Below are 24731 nucleotides of genomic sequence, written 5' to 3' on the forward strand. Positions count from 1 at the left end.
TTGAAAAGACATTTTTTGCTTAAGCGAAGATTTCAACTTTTAAAAGGGGACACATGCAGTCACTTTATTACACTTTTGATCTTGGTCTCATTCTTTAGTGTTTATCACAACAGAAGCTGCTGTTGGATGCAAACACTCTGAGCATTGTGTTTATGAAATGTGCTAGACAATATACTGCTAGGAACTATTATTACTTCTACTAATACTACTACTACTACTACTACTTCTACTACTACTACTACTACTACTACTGGTAGGGAGATAAATAATAAATAAATCTGAAGATTGAGTGTAGATTGAGACTAAATGATTTATCTGTATTGTATAAATTGGCTCACAGCCTATAGAGCAGATTTAAGACAAAACCATTTGAGATAGTTTTCCCTTTCATCATCAGTTCCATAATATTTGCTAATCAATCATAAAAAAACAATACAAATGTCATATTAATGTTGTGCAACCTTGTTCAAATTAAATTTTCATTTAAGCCTGTTGATATTAATCACTGTCCTTAAAAGAGCATCAGTTTTATACTACATCACATCTATTAGCTGGGCAAGGTCGGTTTAAGTTTGAGCCACAAGGTGGAGCAACAGCACATCTGCTACTGATGATGTGGCAGCTCAGATGAAAACTTGCCACAACCTCTGATTCAAAGAACATTCTCCACTTTTTATGCTGCTGGTAAACATGAAGGCCTGAATATCTTCTGTCTGCCAGAGAGGATTTTCCTTTGGCAGACTGGATCACGTTGGCAGGCTGTAAACAAATGCAGAGTTTTGCTGCTGGAATATCCCAGATCAGTTGTGATTAGATTGGCTGTAACATTCAGACAATTTGACCTTATCTGTATCTGAAAAGTGTGCCTGTGAAGTGTCCTTTAGAAAGGCCCTGTACTCGAAGTTGCAACACTGAAACATCTGTTTATCTACTTGATTTGCTGTGTTTCTGAGCCACCGCTGCTCACAGGCCTGCAAAAACAAACACTTTGTACATTTTATCTGCACCTTATGTGACCAAAAATACCCTGAACTACTGTACGGGCTTCCACTGACATGTTGTTTTTCTTCATGGTGAGTCTCCTTCTTTTATCTGAGGGAAATGGGTGGATCTCCATGAGTGAATGGCCTGTAGTAGAGGAATGCATTACATTCAGATAAATGATATATGATTAGTTTGAAAGAGCAGGCTGACACACATCTGCAAGAAAATCTCTTTCAGATGATGTTGGACAGGACATGAAAAACTTAAAAGCACCTCTCCTTGTGTCTGACAGTCTGTCGGTGTCTGGTTCTAAGTCTAACACAGTTGTTTTTTCACTTATGATGCACACATGCACAGGTAGGTGGGAAGTCAGGGCATTTGCTCAATCTGCCTGCTGTTGTTTACTGATCTGAGGTAAAATTGAGGCTGACATCTGAGGCTGTACTTTACTGGAGAGTTTTGATCTGTAAACCTTTACCACATTTCAGAAACAGTTCAATTTTTTAGACGATGGCGTCACTTTGTGTTGAACAGTTGTGGGGATAATGTCACTGGCAAACTACAGCAGGTCCAGGCAAATTATTTCAAAATCACCATTTTCCCTCTGACGTCACGTTCAGGGTGGGAAGCTCTAGTGTCCTGTTGCTGTGTTCCAGGTTGGAAGTCATATAAATGTGGGTAATCTTACAAAATCATTGTCATTTCACCCCTCGACGAATGATTAGCACCTGAAAAGATGATGATCTCTTTTGAGTTAACTATTGTCCTATCACAACACAGGCCAACTTACTTATGTAGCTTTCTACTAATGATTCACACCTACAAAACCTCTATGTCTCCCCAAAATTATGGCCGTCTTCAGTTTAGTAAAACATTAGGTCGGCTATCTGCAGTATGAAAGGGGCAAAATGTAAGAATTATAGTTGAAAGCATTCACAGAGTACAGCTTTTGGACACCTGTGGATTTACAGGTGCGTATGAGATGACCAAGGGCCGACAAAAGCAGTAAAAACAACTTTATAACAATGTTTTTGGTACTCAGACCCTCATCATCAACCTGGTGAACGTTCTGAGTGCCAAAACGCTGTTGTTAAAATTCATTGCAATTGAAGTGAACAGTGTGCACAAGTTTTTTCCAGTTCTAGCTTTACGGCTAACTGAGCTTATTTTGGAAAGATATGCATGGCAGCGAATGGAAAAAGACAAATTATTTTTTAGATCCTTTCCTTAATACTAAGCATTTTCCCCTTGGCTATAATAAGTTCACATGCATAGTCGAATACGTCTGCATCTATTCTTTCATGCATTGCTATAATCACTGATTTAACGCAGACCAAAACAAGGGAACAAGGGTGATTAAATGCCTAAAAATAAACAATATCCAACCAGAGCAATCTTGTGTTTCCCAAAGCATTCTTGATCCCATTCAAACTTTTATTTTCCCACGTTTCTCTCTTCCATCCTCACTTGTTTGTGAGCCTGTGGTTTGTGCACACCTTAAACATCGTGTTGATGATCTGAGTTTCTGAGGAGAGAGCTCACAAAAAGAGGCTGCACAGCTATTGTTGGAGAAATGCCTCAGTGAGAAAGAGAGAGGGGAAGGGGGAGGTTGTGTTTCTGACAACGTGGTGGAACTGGATTCAAAGAGGATTAGTCCAAGTCCTTAATGTGCGACATGAGAGATTAAAAGGTGCTAAATGCAAAGCAAAACGTGTATAATCTCTATGGGTGAAGTGTGGTGAAAGTGCGGCCACGTCTCTTTTGCAATATTTCATCATGCGCTCATAGCATAATTAATTTCAATTAGACTATGAGCTGTGGGCGGTCACCTCCTCCCAAAATGGTACAGTCCGTCACCAGCTCGCCCCCAAATTGCAGCGCTGGCCTATAAAAAGTAAACGTCTGCACAAAGTTGGAAGGAGAAAACCTGTTGTTTTAACTGGACAACAAATATCTGGAAAAGAAGAAGAAGAAGAAAAACAAACAAACATAGCCTTCAGAGATGGAGCAAACCGAGGTAGTGAAGCCAGAAACTCTGGATGACCTGATAAAAATCCTGCATAACATCTTCGAGAGTGACAGCATCAATGTTGAGGAGGTCCAAAACATAATGGAAGCATATGAGAGCAACCCTCAGGAGTGGATGAAGTTTGCAAAGTTTGACCAGTACAGGTAAAACACATCGCTTCATAACTAATCAGATATTACTGGTTTATTAGGCTGCTGATGCACTTTGCACTCTTGCTCTGTAGCCTTGTCTTTCACCTTGGCCTCTATGGTGTGTGTGTGTTTTTTGGGTTCAACCATTTTATTTTTTTCCAATCATGTTTTCTTTTAACTTTCGTTAACACTTTGTTTGCATTTCATGATCATTCCGTTACTTTTAATTGCTAAAAAACACTTGACGATGACTGCTTTAGAAAATGAAAAGTGGAGAAAAAAAGTGAATTTATGATTTTATAATGTTATTTAGTAGTTTTCAAATCAATCAATCAGTTATTTTTTAAAAAGTTCAGCCTTTAAAAAACATTATTTTATATGAATGAAAACCAGCTGTTGTTTCCATTCAGAATTGGCCAGCAGGTTTCGTCACACCTCATTTGAATAATAATAATAATAAAAAAAACATATTTGCATGTTTATATCAATGCACATTGTTTATAAACGCAACTTAGAGCCTACTGGGGACTCCTACACAACAGCTCCTCCTAAATGTTTATCCCCGCAGTGAGAAAAAAAAAGGCCTCCCCGCCACAAAATATGGCTGTCGTCTTCACAAGCCGTGTCCCAGTGTTTTGATTAGTGAGGGGTCAATGGAGGGAGGGGGCCCGAGCCGTCCAATCAACACCGAGAGCGGACACACACCCGCTGATCAGTGCAGGGATGGATGCTTGTGGTGTTGACTGTCCTCGAAAACATTTGGACAACGTGCCCAGTAGCGACCGCTTGGCTGTGACTCAAAGGGGAGTGGTGGGGATTTTCAATACCAGTGATCCCGCTGATGCCTGTGTGGGGTCCAGCTTAGATCATGTCTTCTCTGGCCTCTCTAAAATGAAATTATGATAGGCATTCAAATCAAATAAACGTCATTTTATGTGAAAATATTACTCATGTTACTCAGATTTCTCCTCTGATTCTTTAGCCAGTTCATGTCTCCATTTTTCCAAAAACCTCGTCTACCCTACATTTTTTCCATTCCAGTCACATTTCTGCCCCCACAAGTCCTCCCGTGAACTATTTTGATTCAGTGGAACAATGTCGACATTAAGCTGTTTTCTTTTTTGCAGATACACTCGAAACTTGGTCGATGAGGGCAACGGGAAGTTCAATCTCATGATTCTGTGCTGGGGAGAAGGCCACGGCAGGTGAGAAGCTCCAGCGTGCAAGCTAATAGTTTACTTGACAGACTGAGCTTTGATATAATCACCGCCTTCTGCTAATTTTTATTTTGTGTCAGCGAGGTCTCAAAGATTCCCACCGCGAATTTAAACCTATCAGACCCGTTATGTAACCCGCCCAGCACTTCCTGTAGATATTACAGGCTGTATATTCAGGTGATACTCTCTGGCAAATGTAACAAGAAAATAGAGATAAGAGAGTCCAATGTGCTACGGACGGACATTATTTGATGATGATATCTATCGTATGTCGCACCATGTCAGCAAATGTCTCCTGAACACATGAAAGCCCACAGAAATGGAGGAGATTCATTTGAAATTGATATAGTCAGACTAACAGCTGTTTTTTTTTCACAAAGACAGAATTTGTTTTACCAGGTCCAAACATGTATCTTTGCTTCTGCCAAACAAGTTTTCTGCCTTTTTTTGGCACTAAAAGCGACATTATGCATGAATCTAGTGTCAACCAGTCAAGAAAAACAGTTTGAATTTCATGAAACGAGAAGAGAGTGTCTGATCCATTCTGCTGAAACTTCATAGCACAGATTTGTAGTGTTGCTTTTGCCCTGGGGGTCATTAGAGAGGGCACATTTCTGACATTGTCGGCTTGTGTGTTCTTTACGATTTACAGTAGCATCCACGACCACACGGACTCCCACTGTTTCATGAAGCTGCTGCAGGGTCAGCTGAAGGAGACGCTGTTCGAATGGCCCGACAATAAATCACACGGAGACATGGTCCAGAAGTCACAGAGAATCCTCCAGGAAAACAAGGTTGCTTACATAAATGGTGAGAAAGGAGACTGTTCTCATTCTCTTTTCTTTTTAATTAGAGTTTAGCCCAACCTTTATTAAAACCACTTAGTGCTATTAATACTGGTATGTTGAGAAACTGGTTCTTAATGCAGTGAAGCATAATCATGCTGCGTTCGGTACAACAGAACAAACATCCTTCACATGTTCTGTGCCACATGAGATAGGCTGATGTGACTCAGAAATGACTGTGTCTGCGTCGCCACAGTTAAACCAAAGTTTCAAAAACGCTGCACTTATGTAATGTCGGATTGGTCTCACAGGAGTTAACAGCCAGTTCACAATGAAAAGTATTCAGGTCTCTCCCCAAATCTCTGCTGACTGAGTTTCTCCCCAAAGCCAACAGAGCCCTGGTGTGATGTTTAGTCTCAGTTGTTGGTTACAGCCCTTCCAGCAACTGCCTGTGAGCCTCATTTCACAGCATTCCAGCGGCATACACCGTCTGTCTGTCTAAAAGTTTTTTTGTGTGCATATTTTAGACTCCATTGGCCTGCATCGTGTGGAAAATGTCAGCCACACAGAGTGCGCAGCCAGCTTGCACCTGTACAGTCCCCCTTTCCAAACCTGCCAGACCTTTGACCAGAGGACGGGGCACAAGAACACTGTCAAGATGACCTTCTGGAGCAAATACGGAGAGAGGACTCCATTTGTAAGAGACTTTTTTATTTTGAATGACTTTAATACATACAAAGAAAATGAAAACTGACTGTGGGACAGAGGAAAAATCTCTTCTAATGACTCAAGCTTTGAAAAGAAAAAAAAACCCTTACCTTGAGTAATTATTGGTCTTTGCAAGTCAAATTCTGTAGGTGAAAGTTATGAGTTATATAACTTTCTAAAGGTCATGTTGATAACATTTTACAGGTTTTTAAAAATAATACATCTACAGCTGCAGAGCTTGTAGAAAGGTGCAGAATAAAAAACCTATTTTCCTAATTGTTAATTATTCATTTTAAAATGTTTCTCTCTGTGTAAGAGTATGGTTCCAGCTTCTACCAACGATTGTGAGCCATTAGCATAACAGCATTGGTATCACGTGGTATCTGTGTTTTGTCAGCCACTAAGAGTCTTGGTAGTTGCCAGTTTGTGGGAAAAAAACCCCAAAAGAATGGCTCATTTCTACAGTATGCACCCTGCATAAGACACTGCACTAATGTTAGCTAACCAGCTAGAGCAACATTAACATTTGCTAACAGCAGTAGCCACGTTAGCTAACATTTACTAGCCAACATTGGCTTTCCATTTTAGCGAGCGTTAGCAACGTAAGTTAGTGCACAGACAGATGATTCGAACAACAAACACCTTTAAATTATAGCATTGAGCCCTTAAATTATAGCATTGCACCTTTAAATCATAGCATTGCACCTTTAAATTATAGCATTGCATTCAAAACAGGCTCGTAGTTTAACTATATATGATGATATATGTTTAATGATATATGTTTAACTATATATATATATATATAACTGAAGAGAGCGACAAAGATACGCTTCTTCAAACCTCTCTTGTTGAAGATAACTGATTTAATTCATAGATTAATTATAAAGAATTATAATTATAAAGTTACAAAGTTCATATACGTCAGCATAAAATGCATATTGTGAGAGTTCAACTGAACACGTGAGCACAGAAAAGTACACACCTGCTAATGTCGTCATTTTTCACACTCAGGCTTACTACAAACAGTTAATTGAACACACAGACTTCCTCACCCCCTTGCCTTAATTATGGGCAGGAAGTGGGAAGTTTTTATAGTGTCTTGCTGCTCACATTAAGCAACCAAAGCAGCACCCCTTGAAGATTCAGGAATTCAGCTGAAAGTTTCCATTTCATATCCATTAAATGTGTTTCCATTTGCAGCTGTTGACTGTTCGCAAACAAGAAATGTTAATTATTGACCGTGTCTTCAGGGAGAGAAGATTTAGGTCCAATCAACCTTTTACGTGCACATGTTAAAATGCATTGTGACCATGTTAAACAAATATTGGACCTCTGCCTTCTTAAGCCACCCTGCCAACAACATGGATCTTATCTGAAATCTACAAGTTGTATAAGCATACCTTGACCATAACACTGTCAAGTTGATGCATTAGATTGCAACACCAAACGGAGGAGATAAGATAGTGGAAGCACGTAAGTGAGTACACAGCGAACTTAACTCACCATACGCCCCCAGAGCACCGCAGTTGTTGTGGTCTGAGGTTGTTTTTCTGAATGGATGACCCATCAAGTGCTATATTAGTTTGGAAAAGTGAATTCAAGTCTAAATAAAGAACCTGAGTATGAATAATTCTGGTTTGACAACAACCTAACATGTTCTGTTTCTCACACCTTTCTTAGGAGACCACAGTTTCACAAGAGAACAACTAGTCATCACCAAAGGAAGCTGCGGGTGACGAAGACAGTCGCATTTTTTTTAAAAACATGACATTGTTTGTGAAAATGATTCAAGGGAAACTGCTGGGGAAGCGAAATGTGGACCTACTATGACTAAGCACCCATTTAAAAATCAGCAGCGGGCCGGTTCAAAAGGACAACCCAGTAATTAGAATGGCTTTATCGCTGCCCAGTGTGAGCTTGGCAAATACTGATGAGCACAGGACGAATGCATGAATAGGCTTGGACATGGATAGAATCTGCCTTTTGTTTGCTGGGCCTGAGGAGACCCTTTTCCAATAACAACATTCCTGTCTATCCACGACCTGCGTAACCACACTTTTGTAAAGTTATGGCCGGTAGTCAAAAAATAGAGCTTTAGCGTTTAAAAAAAAAAAAGAAGAAAAAAAAAAAAAGCGGAAAATATCGCTGTTGTAGAGTTTCTCTTAAATTGTATATCTCAAGAAAAGGAAAACAGTTCTGCAATCGAGTTTTGTTAACAGTGGAGCACTTTTATAGCTGTATTTGGCGTCGATTTATACCACTTAAAATTGTCTTAACACCTGTTGAAAATTGTGATGAAATGTAACATTGTTTGTATAATCTGATTAAAAGAAGTTTGTTCCATTTGCATTTGGAAAACAAAAAAAGAAATGTAAAGCTTTAGAGTTGTGTTGTTGGTTGTTTTTTTTTTTTTTTTAAAGTGCAATGGTTGTAATTTATTAGCAGGAGGAGTGCTTAAATCAGCAAGCGACCCTGTTACTCCTGAATGTGTTCATACTCAAGTTTTGACCAAGAGAGGGACTATTTTGTATTGCTAGCAGAAAGTATGTGTAGGTAAAGCTCATACTTTTTTTCTCAGGAGGATTCTGGCATATTTTAATTGTAGCTATATTTATATAGTGTGTAGTTTGGACAGCTAGCACCTCTCATAGAACTGTCAAATGCATGCATGATTCCTGTGATGCAGTAAATATAAATCTGGCCATAACTAGACCATTAAACACCATTATACTTTCACAGAACTTGGATTTGTGTTGTCTTCATTTTTTGTCTTTTATACTTATGTAATAAGAAACACTTATTATCCATTATGTGTCTCATACTGAATGCAACAAGCAATAAACTTCAGCTACAGCTCTGCAAAAGAGAGTTGAAACGTGTGTCTGTTGCTGTTCCTCTTATTAATATTTAATCAGCGCTTATTGGCCAACAAGCCATAATGGTTCATTGATGGTCATATAAAGGTACATTAGAGTAATTGCGGAAATGCCACAATTTATTAACAGATAAGCTCCGTCTGGCCTCAGCCTTGCTGGCAAGCGAACTAATATGTGATTTTCTATCTGTACTTTGGCTTGAGGGGACTATTGATCCGTCATTACCTTGACCAGTAAATAGATTATGTTAATAGTGCACTGATAACGGTATTAAAGTACCAGATATCTGTCTGACGTCTGTGCATGACTGGCATCTCTTTGACAAGCAAACAAGCGTGTTAAGTGAGTCGTGGAGTATATGTATTGCTGAATGAATATGAAAGATAAGGCCTGACGAACAAGCCTCCATGTTCCAGTACAAAAAACACATAATGGTTGTGACTACAGTGACTATAACTATTGACACATATATATATTTATCCAGTGAGACTTAAATCTGTTCCTTTAAAGTGCATTTTGGGATGTCCACTGAAAAAACCTATGGCCTCATCCATTATATGTTTTTTCTGTTTTTTACTCTACTTGTTTGCACATATGAAAAAATGGGCTTTTTAAATGTGCTTTGATATGCAAAACTAACTGTATTTGGACAGTAAGCTCTCCTTGATCATCATTTTTAGCAATGAAAAAATAAGGCAAGTGCAGAGCTGTGTCAGGAGCAATAATGGAGTGATGTAGGTGTAAAGTACTAGGTGCTCTCTAAGGATGAGGACAGAGGTTGAATAGTATCGGAGTATCCATTAAAATAATGAACGATTTTTAACTATATCAGCCTGCATTTGATTTTCAATCAGACTGCCTAATTGTCTGTGGTATTGCTTTGCTGGTAAACTGGACAGTAGTTTTATTTGCAAAAAATAAATAAATGTTTAAGAATAAAGTCTGCACTGACCACAAGGGAATTGATTTACCGTTATATATCTACTCATCCAAAATGCGTTAAACACATGCATTTGTGTTTTATGTGAAATGTGAATTTTGTGCTAACCTGGTTTTCACAGCTTTTACTAATCCCACTTCTTGGTGACAGTTTCTTTAAGTTACAGCCTCTTTGGACAGTTTGGACAAACAACAAACAGACGTCACTTGTTGCATTTCATCATTATTTGTCTCTGCTGAAACCACACAGCGTGTCGCAGAGGTATGTTTGCTGAATCTCCAACAGGTTTTCTCAGTGCTAGGTCAACCATGGGATGGCCTGCAGCCAGTGTTATGCAACAGTGAAGCAACAGCTTTAACTGCCCCTAACAAAACACCTGTTTTATAAGAGGACATGATTACCGTGTCCCAGACTGGATTGAGGCTCTTCCTGGAGACTTTTATCTCCATCTGATGATAAATATCAGTTATTTATCCTTCAATAAAACAAGAACAATCTAGTGTTAGAACATTGCTGACTGTTGATTCATTAACAGGAATAATACAGAAGGATGTTGAGCTTCTTTAGATTTATAAATGCAACCTCCAGAAACACTTCCTTTACAGAGGACATCACTACTTCTGTGCAACATCGGTGTTCTTGTGAATAAAATACTAACTTAACTTGGCTTTAGCTGTGGAACCAACAGTAAATACTGTTTTCAGAGGATTGCTTACAGAAATGCTGAAGATTTGAACATGCAGCAGATTTTGAGGAAGTTTGACTTTAGAAATCAATTAAGGGCATGATTGTGCACATTTGCACATGTTTAAGTGGTGATGATTGTGGTTAATACTTTAAAATTGCCACCCTTCTGCTTTTCTGCATGTAATTACTTATTATATACTTATTACTTATCAACTGGTGTAAACGGCAACTATTGTTTCTCAACTGACTGTAATCAAAGTGCTAAAGCTGCACAGTTATTGCAATTTTCAGCCATAAAACTCATTGTCCTTTCAGTGTTTCAACTGACATGAGCAAATATCTTCATGTGATTGACCTTTCCCTTTAAAGGTGGAGTATGTAAGACTTAGTCAACTGTTGAACTCATACTCATACAAAAATATAGGAGATGCATATTACCAGACAAGCTAAATGTTGCTAATTGTATTCTGTAAATGACTGTAGCTACTATTAGCTTGTTAGCTTACTTAGCCGTGCAGCTGGCCACAGAGTTGGTGTTTACTCTTTTAGCACAGGAGCTTTTTTTTCCGCTGGGAGAAAGATGTTTTCAGGCCCGGGGCTAGCTGGTGAGCATGCTAACTTTAGCAGATATCCCTACAACACAACACACAAGACATACACTGTTATTTCTTTACATTCTGTGAATAATTGTAGTTAATCTTAGAAGTTTTAAACTAAAATTCTTACATATAGCACCTTTAAAACAAACAGGGAGTTGCAACATACCATTAGAATAACTGCTAACTGCTGCTAACTGTAGCTGCCACCACCTAGTTAGCTCAGTTAGCCATGCAGCTAGTGGACCAGACTGGGAGCTCAGAGCACCAGGAAAGTGTTGGTGTTTACACTGCTAGCACAGGAGCTTTGGACCGGGACAGGGCTAGCTGGTTAGCATGCTAACTTCAGTCGATTTCCCTGCAACAAGATACAAAGGTGTCATAATGTCTCATCTCATCTCTCATCTCATTCAAACTCATCTTTTCAATTAAAATTCATACGTATTGCACCTTTAAGTTACTTGCAGTTTTTGCACTGCACCATCTGGCACTACTGGAGATGACAAACTGAGCAGATGTCATCAGAGCTGTTTTAAACACACACAATACTGCTCACATAGCTCACCTATATGCATCAAGTTACATTTTTCATGTGGTGCTTCCTTCATTTCATTGAAATGTATTTGTTGTCCATGTAGAGTCTGAATGCACTCACTGTAAGTCACTTTGGACAGAAAGAATGTAATCTTCTCAGTATAGATGTTGATCTTGGGTGATACCTCCGGCCCAGATGGAAGAAGCCTGGCCTTGTAGCAGAGACAATGGTCCACTGATTTTGTTTTCCTGAAATATTTGGAAGTGTTTCAGTTTCCCTGTGGTGTTCCCGTTGTTGCTCCCTCACTGTGGATTTTTTCCTCTCTTCATTCCCTTCCCCTCACCACCAAACACACTGTTGTTTTCTGCCGCGGCCATCTCCATATCTGTGGAGCAGCTGTAGTTATAGAGGAGATCATAAAACACGATAGCAATTTTCACACTGTTTCCCTAACCCCTTCCTTTGTTCTGGCAGCGCTGAGACTGAAAGTACAAAGTACAGTCTGGGAAAGCGTCCTGTGATGATAACAATAAGCCAGTGTTGTAGAATCTTCTATGACACCGAAAGACGCGGGAGAGCTTTGATAATTCACTTATCGACGAGTCCTCAAGTACATTGATAGTGGAATGCCCATTCTTAAAGCAAACAGCACATCTGCTGAACTAACATGACAGCCCCTTGGTTAATTACATGACAGTGATTAAGGCCTTGTTCTACACCATCAGGGCCTTTTAGCTTTTCAATCCATACTATTATTATTTAAACTCACATCCTTTGACAATTAAATTATGAGGTGTTTTGTTCTTTTCAGCTGTTTCCATTTGTGTGTTGTTTTTCCAAATGACAAATTAAAATATTTTACAGTTACATAATAAAAAAAAGAGCAATAGAGAAACTGAAAGCAGGCACTTTTCTCTCATAATAACCAAACATCCACCCTTACAAAATTTCAGAAAACCACGGGGAGCACCACACCCCAGTGTGCAAACCTGCAATCAATGACTTCATCTTCCTCTGTGTTTCCATAAACCAGCCTGGGTCTGACGCCTGAAACACAGCTCTCAGGCTCTGAGGCTCTGACATTTGACATGTTAACTTTCACTTTGACTCTGTATTTTTCCTTGTCCCCATTGTTGCTGGTCAGTGCTAAAACACTATGTGACAATAACACAAGAAGAGAAAAGTCAACCCAACAAACTGAAATAGCAATGTCCGTTTTACAGCAACATCTATCTAAAGTTTGCGACAAGGTTCCCACACCTTTTAAACACTAAATTCAAGGACTTTTTAAGGGCTTTCAAGGCCCATTTTTGTCAAATTCCAGGACACAAAACGCAGGACACAGATCAAGATTAATTACAGTTACAACACTGAGACTTTTTATAATGAGAACCAGCAGGCTTTAAAGAAGCTCACAGACAACAATCCAAAACAGAGAGAGGCTTGAATGTGTGAACAGGAACTACGGACTGTGGTCTCTAGTCTTCGCTAACACAGCACAGCAAAACAATGTGTTATTCAAGTTGAGTGGCGCTGTCAGAGAATTACTGTAACACTAAGAAACACGCGTGACAGCCACAAAAAATATAAAAAGTAATTTAATCCTCTATTCTTGCACAAAACTCCCTCATATTCACAGACTTTCCAGGATTTCAAGGACACGTGGCAACCCAGTTGATTGATTGATGATATATCTTGAGTTAGTGGTCACCCCAGACAATCCGTCTGCACATAGCCTGGACAAAGAGAGAGAAACTCAGTAGTTTTTGTGTAATACAGCTGACAAACCAACCAACCAACAAACAGACAGGTGAAAAAATGGGGTAGATTCACTTGATTTTGCTTTAAGATAACTGCTACAGCTACAACAATGATCCAGGCTGCTAAAGCGACTGTGCATAAACTGTGACATTGTTTTCCTATCATGCCCTCACACATCACAGACAGCTGTTACACAATGTCCCTGGACAACACAGTCCACCCCTGCTGATGTACACGTAAGTGCAAATACAACTAAAAGAAACTGTCCCCGCTTCTGAAGTCTTGCCCATTTTGTGCAAACTTGCAGAGCAGTTCATGATGTTCCTGGCATCCTTGCAACACGCCAAGCACACACGAACAGGAGAAAATCAAACGAGAGATGTGACAAACTGCCAAACAAAAAACAAAACAAAATCCCTACAGCTGTCTCTAAAATATCAGGTAGGTAACACAGAGAAGACATTATGAATGAACCACTTCATGCACTTTATGTAACCTTCTGCACAAGAGCTGCACGTTTGGCTTTTCCTGGTGTTTGGCGCTCGCCACAAATGGAAAACATTACACATCTGTACAACAGAACACTGTGTCCCTCTCTTACCCAAAAAAAATCACATTCTGGTCCCACTTCTCTGTCTCGGCACTGCACCAAAAGTGACAGTAAACAACTCGTGCAGTCGACAGATTTTGGTCCTGGCAAAGGAGCTCACATGCTCTAGATGCAGTTTCTGCATCTAGAAAGCAGGTAGACACGGATCCAACATGGGATAATTCTAGCAATACATGCAGCACTGAGAATAATATATTATCCAGTAAAGCAGGGACTTTTTATGTCACGGCACATTGATTTTATTCATCAACATTTCACTGAACAGGGGTGTGTGACTTCTGTATCCTGCATGAACTAACTCAAAGCTTAATTTCTCAGCACTACAGGTGTTAATGGCATAAGCAGGATATAAAGGGGCATATTAAAAAATCTTCACAGGTAAAGTTAGGTAAAGCTAGGTAAAGCCAGGCTCTTAATGCTCTGCGAAGGTGCATTATTAACATTTCTGGAGTGGCAGCAAAAAGCTTTTTCAATTTTGAAGTTTGGAAACACAACGTCAAACTGTGAAAATGTTTATTAAAAACATACATTTTAGGAGTAGTGCAAAATACCTAACAGCAACAACAAAAGAACACTTCATCATAAAAGATTTTTTTAAAAAGGACAAATTCAATATGCAACAAAAAAATCTTTACAGTAGCATTCACTTTAAAAAATAAAATTGCTGTTTAAAACAGCCATAGAAAGAGGAGATGGCTTTGATATTGTAATTTTCCTCTGAGACTTGATGCATTCTCATCCAAAATAGGATCACATTATCTGTAAATTTAGACCTGATTGAGGTATGGTTAGCTTGGACACCCAAATAGCTACTATCACACTTAATTGAATGAAAAAGTTTTACTATAAATGACCAAAGTGCAAAATCCTTCTGCAAAAAACATGCTGCATCACTAAAAAAGGATGAAATGTTAATACAAAAATATACATGGCATTGCATTTTTTGACACATTCGTCTCGATCAGTAACTGAATTTTTATTTTCATAGGAACTTCAACTCGACTACTCCTTTGGCTTATATGCAACAAGGTATTGAACTGACCTTGAATGCTCTCTACCTAAAATTAAACCAAGATTGAAGATGTAAGAATTCTGGTGTTAAATCCAGATAGCACTTCAAGGAGAAGGCACTGTGAACACACACAGGCAGAGCTTTTCATATTTCTCTGGTCAGCTGATCAGAAGGATTCATCATCTGAGTGCCTTCCCAGACCGCTCAGGGACCTGATCTCCCTCCCAGGATAGTCGGACCCTTCTGACCCTGACTGACCTTCTGTCACCAGCCTTCTTTTCCCCTCATTCCTCGACCCCACTGATCCCACAGACTCTGCCTTGTCACTCATTATGTCACTAACGCTCGATCTTCCAGACAATCCACCATAAGACCCGTTGCTCCTGTGAGAGTTGCTGTTGGTGTGGCTTGGTTGAGACTGAAAAGTTCTACTAAAGTAAACCTTATCAAAGGATTTTTGGCTACGGTAACTGTGCTCCGAACCTGAGTCATGCTGGGTAACGGGCTTTGAATATCTATCTGGTTCCCTTTCTCCATCTGTACCAGGGTCTGCTGCAGGTACAGAGGCCTGAGTGAAGGTCACATCTAACAGCCTGCCGTCATGTGAGGACTCCCTGCCGGAGGATGGAGATCTGCGAGTGTTGGTGTCAATCAGTCTACCGGGTGGAGCAGGCAGGAAGCTGCCTACCTGAAGACAGAAATTGGGAGAGAAAATTAAATTAAATGGACAATTTCATGTTATTCATGGGATACAGCTCATTCATCTCAACTAGAGAAGTACTTTTATTTCAAATTTTCTACAAATTATATAATTCAATTTTTAGCAGTATATTGTATTTTACTTTGAACTATTTGATAAGCAAGTATTTATCATTTTTAACATGATACTTTTTGATGTATTTTTGCGGCCATCTCTTTTAATTATTTGTATATGTGTAAAACAATAAGAGATGAAGTATAAAAGACAAAAAGATAAACAATTAATCCTTTAAGCAAAATGTAGTACTTGCATATGCTCAAGTAGACTCACTGCTCCAAATGAAACCATGAGACTGAAACACTGCTTGTATAATCACATCGCAACGTTTCCCAAACACTGCAAACCCTTACCAATGAAGAAGCATCAGTTTTTGTCCCAACATCCCGATACTCCACTCTAGTCGGCGATGCTTCACCAACCACATGTGGTCCTACTGTCGAGGAGAGCTGAGGTCTTCCCAGAGGCTGGAAATCTGACTTGTCAATTCCAGCCATTGAAGCTAGCTGACCGAGGCTACAAGAAAAGGAAAAAAAAAAAAAGAAAAAGAAAAAATGTTAACAAATGCTACCCGACATACAGGTTGCCCTCTTTCTTTTTGCCACATCCATTAAGATGAATTTCTTAAAGATGTATTTAAATGGTATTGGTTGCAATGTTATACTGAAACAAGGATTTTCTATTGTGTGGACCTCCTCATTTAACATTCAAGGACACTGGTTTAATTGTTTCCACTGGGCAAAAGAATACAATAATGGTGCACATGAGGAATGGATGAGTCACAGTACAAATGTATCAAAAAGGTGAAGTCAAGAAAAACAGACTGCATGGTGATTATATCAATGCAGAAAACACAGCAAATGAAGCTGTAGACAAGCAAAGAAAATGCAGGGAACAAAGATAGCAGCAGAGTAAGACCTAGCCTATGTTTAAGGAAAATACTGGGTGGATTCTGGTTTCCACCTATGGACTGCACCTTGTGACCTCGGTTTCAAAACAACTTAGTATCCTTTATCGGCCATTTTAAGTATAAATCAAGCTAAACAATCAAAGAAATAACCTTAAAACAAAAGTAGATATCAATTTGTGTCATGAAATAAATTAATATTAAAAGAAAATGAAATAGGTGGTTCTGTCAAAGAGAAACTCTTCCTCTCAGAATGAAACTCTTGAACTGGCCTCAGTATCAGGTTTCCAAACACGAGAGGACCAACAGGGAAACACAAAGAGCCTTTTTTTGTTGAAGACCATCTAAGAACGAAACAGAAAACAAGCACCACCTTTACAGTAAAAAGTCACCTAACCAAAGACAGCCCAGCATTCTGGGAACTACACTTTTTCGCCACCGTTCCCTCGGTCACATGCGAGGATGTGTACCAAATAAAAGGTGTTGAAATACTTGACTGTTCCACTTTGACTTCGGATCACAATGCAGTCCAGTATGATGGACATCAACCCCACAACTCGATAAGGTCTTTCATACAAAAGCAAATTTCATGATGTATGAACATCACAAAATAGTTGATCAATCAAGCAGTTAATCAACAGATGTTAAAGATGCATGACGCGATGTTTGTCCAAAAAGGGGTAATTTAAGTTATTTAAAAATGTCCACCACAATGAGTCCACTAATCCCTTGTCTTTTAGCTCTGGTTTGGTCCAACAACTCCTAAAAAAAAAAATAATCTAGTTCCCTTTCTAGATGTTTGCCTCATTTTGTAGAGGGCAGGTAACGCACACAGCGCCGGTAAATCATTCATTAGTCACATTATTCAGTTGTACAGAGCAACACAGACCTATATGTCACACAAGCTAAACAAAAGTAGGTGTGTGCGATGAATGAAATAACTGCAGTAGCACCCATGTGATACAGCTTTGTGACGTGTGTGTGAGACAGAGACGCTTGTTTGCATGTGGGGTGAACTGATAGTGCATCGCTCTTCTATCTGGTAGTTGTAGTCGATCACGTGATGGTGAGACTGATGTGTTTACAAAAATGCAGCAGTGACAATACAGACATTTCATCCACGAGATATATATAACATAAAGTCTCTCTCTCTCTGTCCATGCTATGTGCATAAATAAAGATGCTTTAAACAATGTCAGCATTTCTTTAGTACTGCATTCATTTGAAGTTCATGGAAAATTACCTTTCAAACTCCCCCAACACAGAAATACATTAAACTTACGCTAAAATAAATCGTTGCTATTTAGTGGTTCCAACAAGGTGGTTCTCACCCGTGTTTGTTTGTTTGTTTGTCAGCAGGATTACACAAAACCTACTGAACGGATTCCCCTGAAATGTGGATGGAGAACTTTTGATTATCTTTTAGTGCGGATCCAGATAAAGGGATGGATTCAGTAATTTTTTTTGGACTCTTTTAACAATGCGAGATAAGGCATTCTCTTAATTTTCCTTAATTTCTCAGGGAATAATGCATGGATCTTCATTTTATTAAAATCGTGCGTATTTAGGTGGCTGGTATCTATGAGTGAGTACAAAAGGGGCCTTGGTGGAGGTAGTTTTATGTATGTTGTGTATCGCCATTCAGCCTGAAAATACAGAGATACGATTGAAACGAGATATCGCCGAGCCCTGGTACCTTGTGAACATTAACTGAAGAAATAATAAATAAAGATAGATCCTTCGATCAAAACACCTTTCTACTCAGATTCTGTCAAAATGAAACTGAACGAAAACTGAATGAACAGAAACACATAATGAAACTGAAAGGTCTGACTCTGAACAAACACGTTCTTTGAACCGCCTAGGCTCAGAACCAAACTGGCACAATCCTGGTCAAAAGAGAAACATTGTACTGGACAGTTTTAAGAGTACCCACCCAGCATCCTTGAGGAGATCCAGGAAAGCATGGAACTTGGTGAATGAGCTCTCAATGCTCTCAAGGACTGCGTCATCTTCAAAGGCACTGATAGCAGGTGGTCCTGATGCAGAGCCAGCACCTGCAAGGGCCTCTGACAGGGAGAGGTTGGTGTCACGAAGACGGGCATTCTCCAACTCGGACTGAATAGAAATAAAAAAAGGAAGAAAGAATAAACGGGAATCTTGAAGCCGGTCTCTTGAACACAATACCATACTACAACCCATGGACAAGCATTACATCCAAATATTAAAGCATGTATGACTGTCTGTTGGTTTTAAGACACTGCAAAATTTACCCACCATCAAATGAGTTTCCACCAAATCAACTTCAACATGGCTGACCGATCCTCAAATTACATAATGTTAGTGTGGCATAAATATCCTGCTGTCTCAAAACAAAGTTTGACACTGACAAGATCTCAAAAATAAGGACGTCTATGATGTCCACAAACTTCACATCGAGAGTGCGTTCCACAGCTCATTCAAGCTGGTAACTGCTGCACAGAGAAGTTACAGTAGAAGAAATCAAACAAACAAACAAAAAATAGATTCAAGTATTTTTTGAGATTACCTCCATGAGCCTTGACTCAGCTTTCAGTCTGGCTCTGCGCTCCTCTGCCAGCCTCAGACGACACTCTTTTAGCTCCATCTGCAGGGCATTCACAAGAACACACACACACATATACACAGCAGTACTTCAAAATAAATAGTTCAAAAAAAGTCCAAACACTTTTGTCCCTGTCCAGTTTTGTAACTAGCGTGATGTGACTAACCTGTAGATATTCAAACTGCCGTCCAGTGACCCTGTCCTGGAGATTTAGAGTAGGTGGTCTCTGCTCAACTTCCACCACGACTTCTTCCTCTTCCTCTTCTTCATCCTCCTCTCCCTCCGAGTCCGACTCCACAGTAACCTTCACAGTGGCTGCACCCTAATGAGAATTTTTAACAGATGAAGATGATGATACTTTTGAAATTAAATGCCGTATTTGCACAATTCTTGACAGGGTCATCCATTTTCTACCACTGACCACGAGTCTCTGCCAAATACATAAATTATTTGAAATGAATTCAATCCATACTTGGCTGAGATGATTCTGATTTCACGGACAGAAGAAGAAAAGAAGAAAACTCACCTGAAAGGTCTGATCCATTACAGTGACTCCAGGAGGCATACCTCTGTAACAAAGGCATCCAACATAAAATTAGTCTTTTTTCCGTAAGCGTCATCACAGCAACACCTGAGGAGAGCTCTGTAAATATTAGAGGTGTTTTACGTAAAACTTTCAGTATGTTCTACAGACAGATCAAAACTGAACACCGAAATTCAAATTCACGTTCAAACCACACCCCAAAAAAACACAATCCAATCTGATTGGATGTATTTGTTCTATCAGTGTTTTCTAATAATAAGTGGGATGGAATTCAGTATCTTTTTTTAACTTAGTGTATATTGGTTTGCCAACATCTCCTAACCTCTGGCGTCCAGCTCTTGCAGCAGCACGCCAAGGCACACAACGGGAGCGGGAATAGGGCATCTGTGTCTGAGCAGCCCCTGAACTCTGCCCACCAGGAGATGATCCTTTACGAGGAGCTGCACCAGAGAGAGAGTTATATAGAGAGCTGAAGATTCATCAAGCCACAGGGAGTTTTTCTGGGAGCATTGGGGATTGGGCATGGATGCAAAACAAAAATATGTGTAGTCATTGCTCATAATGGCTGCCAGGACACAGACGCATAAATTACCAACAATAAGGCAATCATTAAATGCTTGGAGAGCTACATCTACAAAAGGAGGGTCTAAACATCACAAGCAAAAGAGAATTATGGCTGTGTTCAACTGAAAATAATTTTAGTTACTGTATCAGTTGGCAATCTTCATCTTTTGCTTCTGATGTTTACGACTCTTTAAAGGTGTTGACTTTGGTGTCAGGTGAGGTTCTAAACAACTGTGTCATATATATACAATATATATTCATCAAAAAGTTAGACTTGTGGTTAAAAAATTGTTAACATTTTATTAAAGACATCTGAACAATAACAAGCACTTAAAGGTCTTTTTACAAGTTTCTTTTTGCACTGGTCAGCAGAGCTGTCTGGAGTGTGAGGGAGCACAGCAAAAGAAATTAATTCAGTTCTTACCAGTTCTCAAGATGACTTAAAAGCCAAAAGGAAAAAAAATTAAAATAACTATTATCAGTATGAGATAACAGACGCTACCCACACAGATTCAAACACATCCAACACTGAATGTAATGCCTGTTTTTGCACAGGCTGGAGCGTTGTAGATTTGTATTTCTACTATGGCTAAATGCAGTTTAGGAGTCTGAAAATCTGTTTTAGATCAGTCTCTGAAAATGAACCTTTTTAGTCACAATAAAAGATCATTTTATGAGCCTGATGAAGTGCTGAGACAAAACCCTTTGCCACATAAATAAAAGAGAAAAGATCATGATTGTGTGGTCACCACCACAAAAATCTGTAGTATGTTTGTCTGACGAGGGATATAATGACCTTAACTGTTTGAATGAACAGACAGGTGCCTGTGTTTAATGTAGCCTTGAGGAAAAACAAGAACATAAAAAAAATTCCACATACCTATCCTGAATGTAGTTTTCCCTCTGGTTGCGCTGGGTAGTGCTCGCCTCTTTGGTCCGGAAGGTCTTTGTGGCTCTGTGGCTGCAGGATTGATCCAGCAGTACTAAAGTTCAACATGAAGAAGAAACGAATGTGAAGCTTGCATGAAGATACACAACTCATTCAATTCAAACTATTTCAATTATTTTTTTCTTAGACTTTGAATGATCCAGACGCTCACCTCTGGTGACTGTCCATTAGCATTCATCAGCACTTTCTCTATTATGGTTTTAATTAGGACCTTGTCTGTCAAAAAAAACCAAACAAAACTATTTAGCAAGGGAAAAAGTGTTTTCTGGACTTGTTTCTGAACAATTATACTATCAAAAGCAGTTATATAGTAATCATAGCATTTTTCAGTAATGAAAACAACTTTAATCATATTGAAAACTTGATTAGAATGAGCAATAAGAACACAGCAAACCAATAATTTATATCATGACTTTGACCTCTTACCAACTAAAGGGTTACTGCGAATGTCCAGTACACAAAGAGCAGAATTAGTTTTCAAGGCCTCCAACAAGCGACGAGCTCCTTCACTGGACAGACCACACCTCTGCAGGTCCACAGCTGTTCAACAAGTCACGAAACAGAAAACCTGAGCAAAATTCCTACGAAATAGAAATCAGCAACAAAAAAATAATATCTTCTCTTCTATTTCTCTCAAACCCACACACTATCCTACAAAAACTAACCTTTAACCCAGAGGTCCTCCGTCAGTTCATTAGCAAGAGCAGCAGCACCTCGGTCTCCGATCAAAGTGTTACAATTAAGGGTGACCCGGCGGAGACCTCCCATTCCCTCAAACTGTGGCTGTCGATACCGCAGAGACTCTGCCCATGCCGTACCGTGCCTCTGCATTCCCTGATGCTGAGAAAAACATTTCATAGGCCTTACGATTAATGATATGTTACATCTCACTGCAGTAGAGTCCATAACGCAAAGTCTTAAAAATGACATACTACACCTTGATGATGTTGGCCATGTGCTCTGCCCCTCTCCAGGTGAGATTGGATCCTGTAAAATCTACCGTCCTGATGCTTTTGGAATACTTGACACTTTGGCAAATGACTGAAACATATGAAAATGTAAGTTACAAAGACAGCACACTCACATGCAGTACAGTAGTAGGGGCTTTCTGAACAATTTAAGGAAATAATACTGTGAATGTACACACCCTCTAAGCCCTCATCAGCTATTGGACAGTGAGCCAGAGACAGGTTTTCCAAGCAAACACTTTTTGCCAAACCCTGGAAAGAAATATTATTATTTACCAAGTAAATACATAAGTAAAGAAGATTCTGGTAATAAAGAGGAAAGAGAAAAGTGAAGAGTAAATACAAATGTGCTTTGGATTCTGCGGCATCTCTCTGACTAAAGTAAATCATTAAAGTTAAAACCTTTGTTTGTTTTTACCTTTGTCAAGGTGATCAGGTCCCTCTCTCTCAGTGGAAGCCCACTAAGCTGCAGCGTCTTGAGGTTAGGAGAGACAGTCAGACACTCTCTGAGGGCCTTGCACAACTTAAACGTCATGTCCTTGGAGCGAATGGCTGGGATCTTCTTCCTGAAGCTAGACTTATAGTACCTTCGATCTGAAATTGGTGATGATATGATTAAGGTTTATTGGCAAAATTTTTAAGTCATTCAAGTTTCTGATTTAACTCACATATGTAATTAAGAGGGTATAAACTGTTTTTCCCCACTGTTACTTGATGTACCAGGTTCATTTTTTTCTTCCACTTACCTGTGTCTCCAGAACCAAGACTAGCTTGGTATGTGCTACTGATCGCAATGTGGTGCAGGTGTTTGTCGATGCAGATAGAGTTGAGAATGGGTGGCCAGTCTGTGAGTTTCACCCTGTCTCCATTAAAGTCCAGCATCCCTTTGTCGAGGTTCATCTTAACAGCGGGGAGAGGGACTGATTCCTGTCTGGCACAGGCAAAATCATAGTATGCCATAAAATCCTGGGCACCCCGCTGCCGAATGCGAGCGCTGTCTTGAACCATCTTTGACCTAGGAACATAAGTATTTTTAAGGTCAAGAAGCAAACATTTCCCTGGTCAGAATAATTCCAGATGAATTGGGCGATGAGATCTTATCCACTCCTCTTGTAGATGTGGTAAAACTGTGAATTGACAATGCTCTTGACTTCTAGGATAGGTTGACGATTCTTCAGTTTTGTTATAAAGGGGCTCTGTAGAACTTCTGTGTTGTGCTGGATGCTGGTCCTTACATTATGTCAGCGGGCTCCATTTCTAAACTAACGTTAGCTACTATTGCTGTCCTGTAGTGGAGTAGAGAGAGACACTGTTTGAGACAAAACACTCGTGAACATACAAAAACGTCACATCCTTTGGACTGTCATGGAAAAATAAATCCAGTTCAGCAGCATTAAACAACTTTTTAAAAAATGTGTCCACAGGCTCGTATAGGCAACTGAGAGAGACAAGGAAGGTCACATTTTCTTGTCACGTTACAATCAGCTCTCATATGGCCAATAATAAGAGATAAATGCATGCTGCAGTGTGCAGCATATTTGGGTCTTTCACAGTATGAGTTCTGATCTGACTCATCTCCCCATAAGACTTTCTGGTGCACAAAAACTTTGTAGTAATTGTTCAGTGACTTAATTACTAAAATTCAAGACATATTTGCTCTTGGGCAACAAAACGTTTTGGCCAACTTTGTGCTAAGGTGACTAGGGAGACATGTTTGATTAGCCTAAAGATAACGGGTCACAGATTTAAGTGCAACACCTGGACGACAACTTCCATACCTTGCAGTAAATGAAATTGAAACAACTAAAAGACAGATTAGTTGGCTACTACCTTTAAAACCTTGCAAAGTTGCAACGAACTGTGAAGCGTTAAGTCCAACGCTATTTGATGCTACATGCTATGTGACAGTGGTAGTTAGCAAGCTAAGCTAAGCTCCTAGCAACCGTCGGTAAGGAGAGCTGCAGGTCGTAGTGCTGCTGACAAGCCGTCAACGGTCGTGATATTAACTGGGCTTTCATCCACTATTAAATAACATTTAATCACACTAAAAATAATGTAATATACCTTCCACATGTAACTGGAGGCTCTATCGTCGTGCTACTGTTGCCTTGGTTATCCTCGACCACTGTCTTTAAAAATTATCTCTGTTATTGTTGTTGATGTGGAGAACCGCTCAAAAGCGGCGCTGTTGTGCCAGTGAAGCCTCGCCCACCTCTTCTTCACTGCGGCCTGTGTGCGCTCATCCAGAGACCTGCTGCCCCCTACCGGAGCGGAGACGCAAATTCATCCCCTGATGGAGGACTGCAGTGCAGTGTGCTGGAGTGTATGCTGTGTTGAACATTCACAGAAATGTATTTATGAAGGAAAATAAAGTTTACAATGGATTTCATACGCTTAACACATCAGTGGTTCTCAGAGCTCACACGTGTCCTTAACAACTCTGTTCAACATTGCTCTTTGTCTCAGCCTGTTCTTGTGCTGCTGTGATAGCCTGCTAAATATTATCATAAAATATTGGTTTTCCATTACAAGGCAACAATGTTTTTCTATCTCCTTCAAATATCTTTATAATTGTTACTCTGATACA

General features: G+C 39.6%; 2 protein-coding genes across 5 annotated transcripts; one reads left to right on the plus strand and one right to left on the minus strand.

Annotated features, from left to right (window-relative positions):
• The first annotated feature begins 2857 nt into the window (after positions 1-2857).
• Positions 2858-8595, plus strand: cdo1 (cysteine dioxygenase, type I). The gene is made up of 5 exons (XM_084361108.1): positions 2858-3156; positions 4272-4349; positions 5014-5171; positions 5674-5843; positions 7535-8595. The coding sequence occupies exons 1-5, from the start codon at positions 2987-2989 to the stop codon at positions 7562-7564; spliced, it is 606 nt and encodes a 201-aa protein (XP_084217234.1). The 5' UTR covers positions 2858-2986; the 3' UTR covers positions 7565-8595.
• A 5763-nt stretch (positions 8596-14358) lies between these two features.
• Positions 14359-24413, minus strand: cep78 (centrosomal protein 78). 4 transcript variants are annotated; one of them, XM_084359287.1, is made up of 17 exons: positions 24209-24413; positions 23380-23430; positions 22891-23159; positions 22563-22738; positions 22324-22396; positions 22114-22217; positions 21842-22016; positions 21603-21716; positions 21328-21392; positions 21108-21210; positions 19986-20103; positions 19646-19688; positions 19286-19441; positions 19084-19161; positions 18472-18653; positions 15982-16144; positions 14359-15559 (listed from the first exon to the last, which is right to left on the minus strand). In XM_084359287.1, the coding sequence occupies exons 2-17, from the start codon at positions 23397-23399 to the stop codon at positions 15038-15040; spliced, it is 2361 nt and encodes a 786-aa protein (XP_084215413.1). In that variant the 5' UTR covers positions 23400-23430; positions 24209-24413; the 3' UTR covers positions 14359-15037. The 4 variants fall into 4 exon arrangements, with proteins under 4 accessions (XP_084215413.1, XP_084215414.1, XP_084215416.1 ...); XM_084359288.1 differs by lacking the exon at positions 24209-24413 and adding an exon at positions 23975-24180; XM_084359290.1 differs by lacking the exon at positions 23380-23430 and having other exon boundaries at positions 24209-24412.
• Positions 24414-24731: the final 318 nt, after the last annotated feature.

Source organism: Pagrus pagrus (assembly GCF_965226575.1).
Source record: "Pagrus pagrus genome assembly, chromosome: 8".
Classification (NCBI taxonomy): Eukaryota; Metazoa; Chordata; class Actinopteri; order Spariformes; family Sparidae; genus Pagrus; species Pagrus pagrus.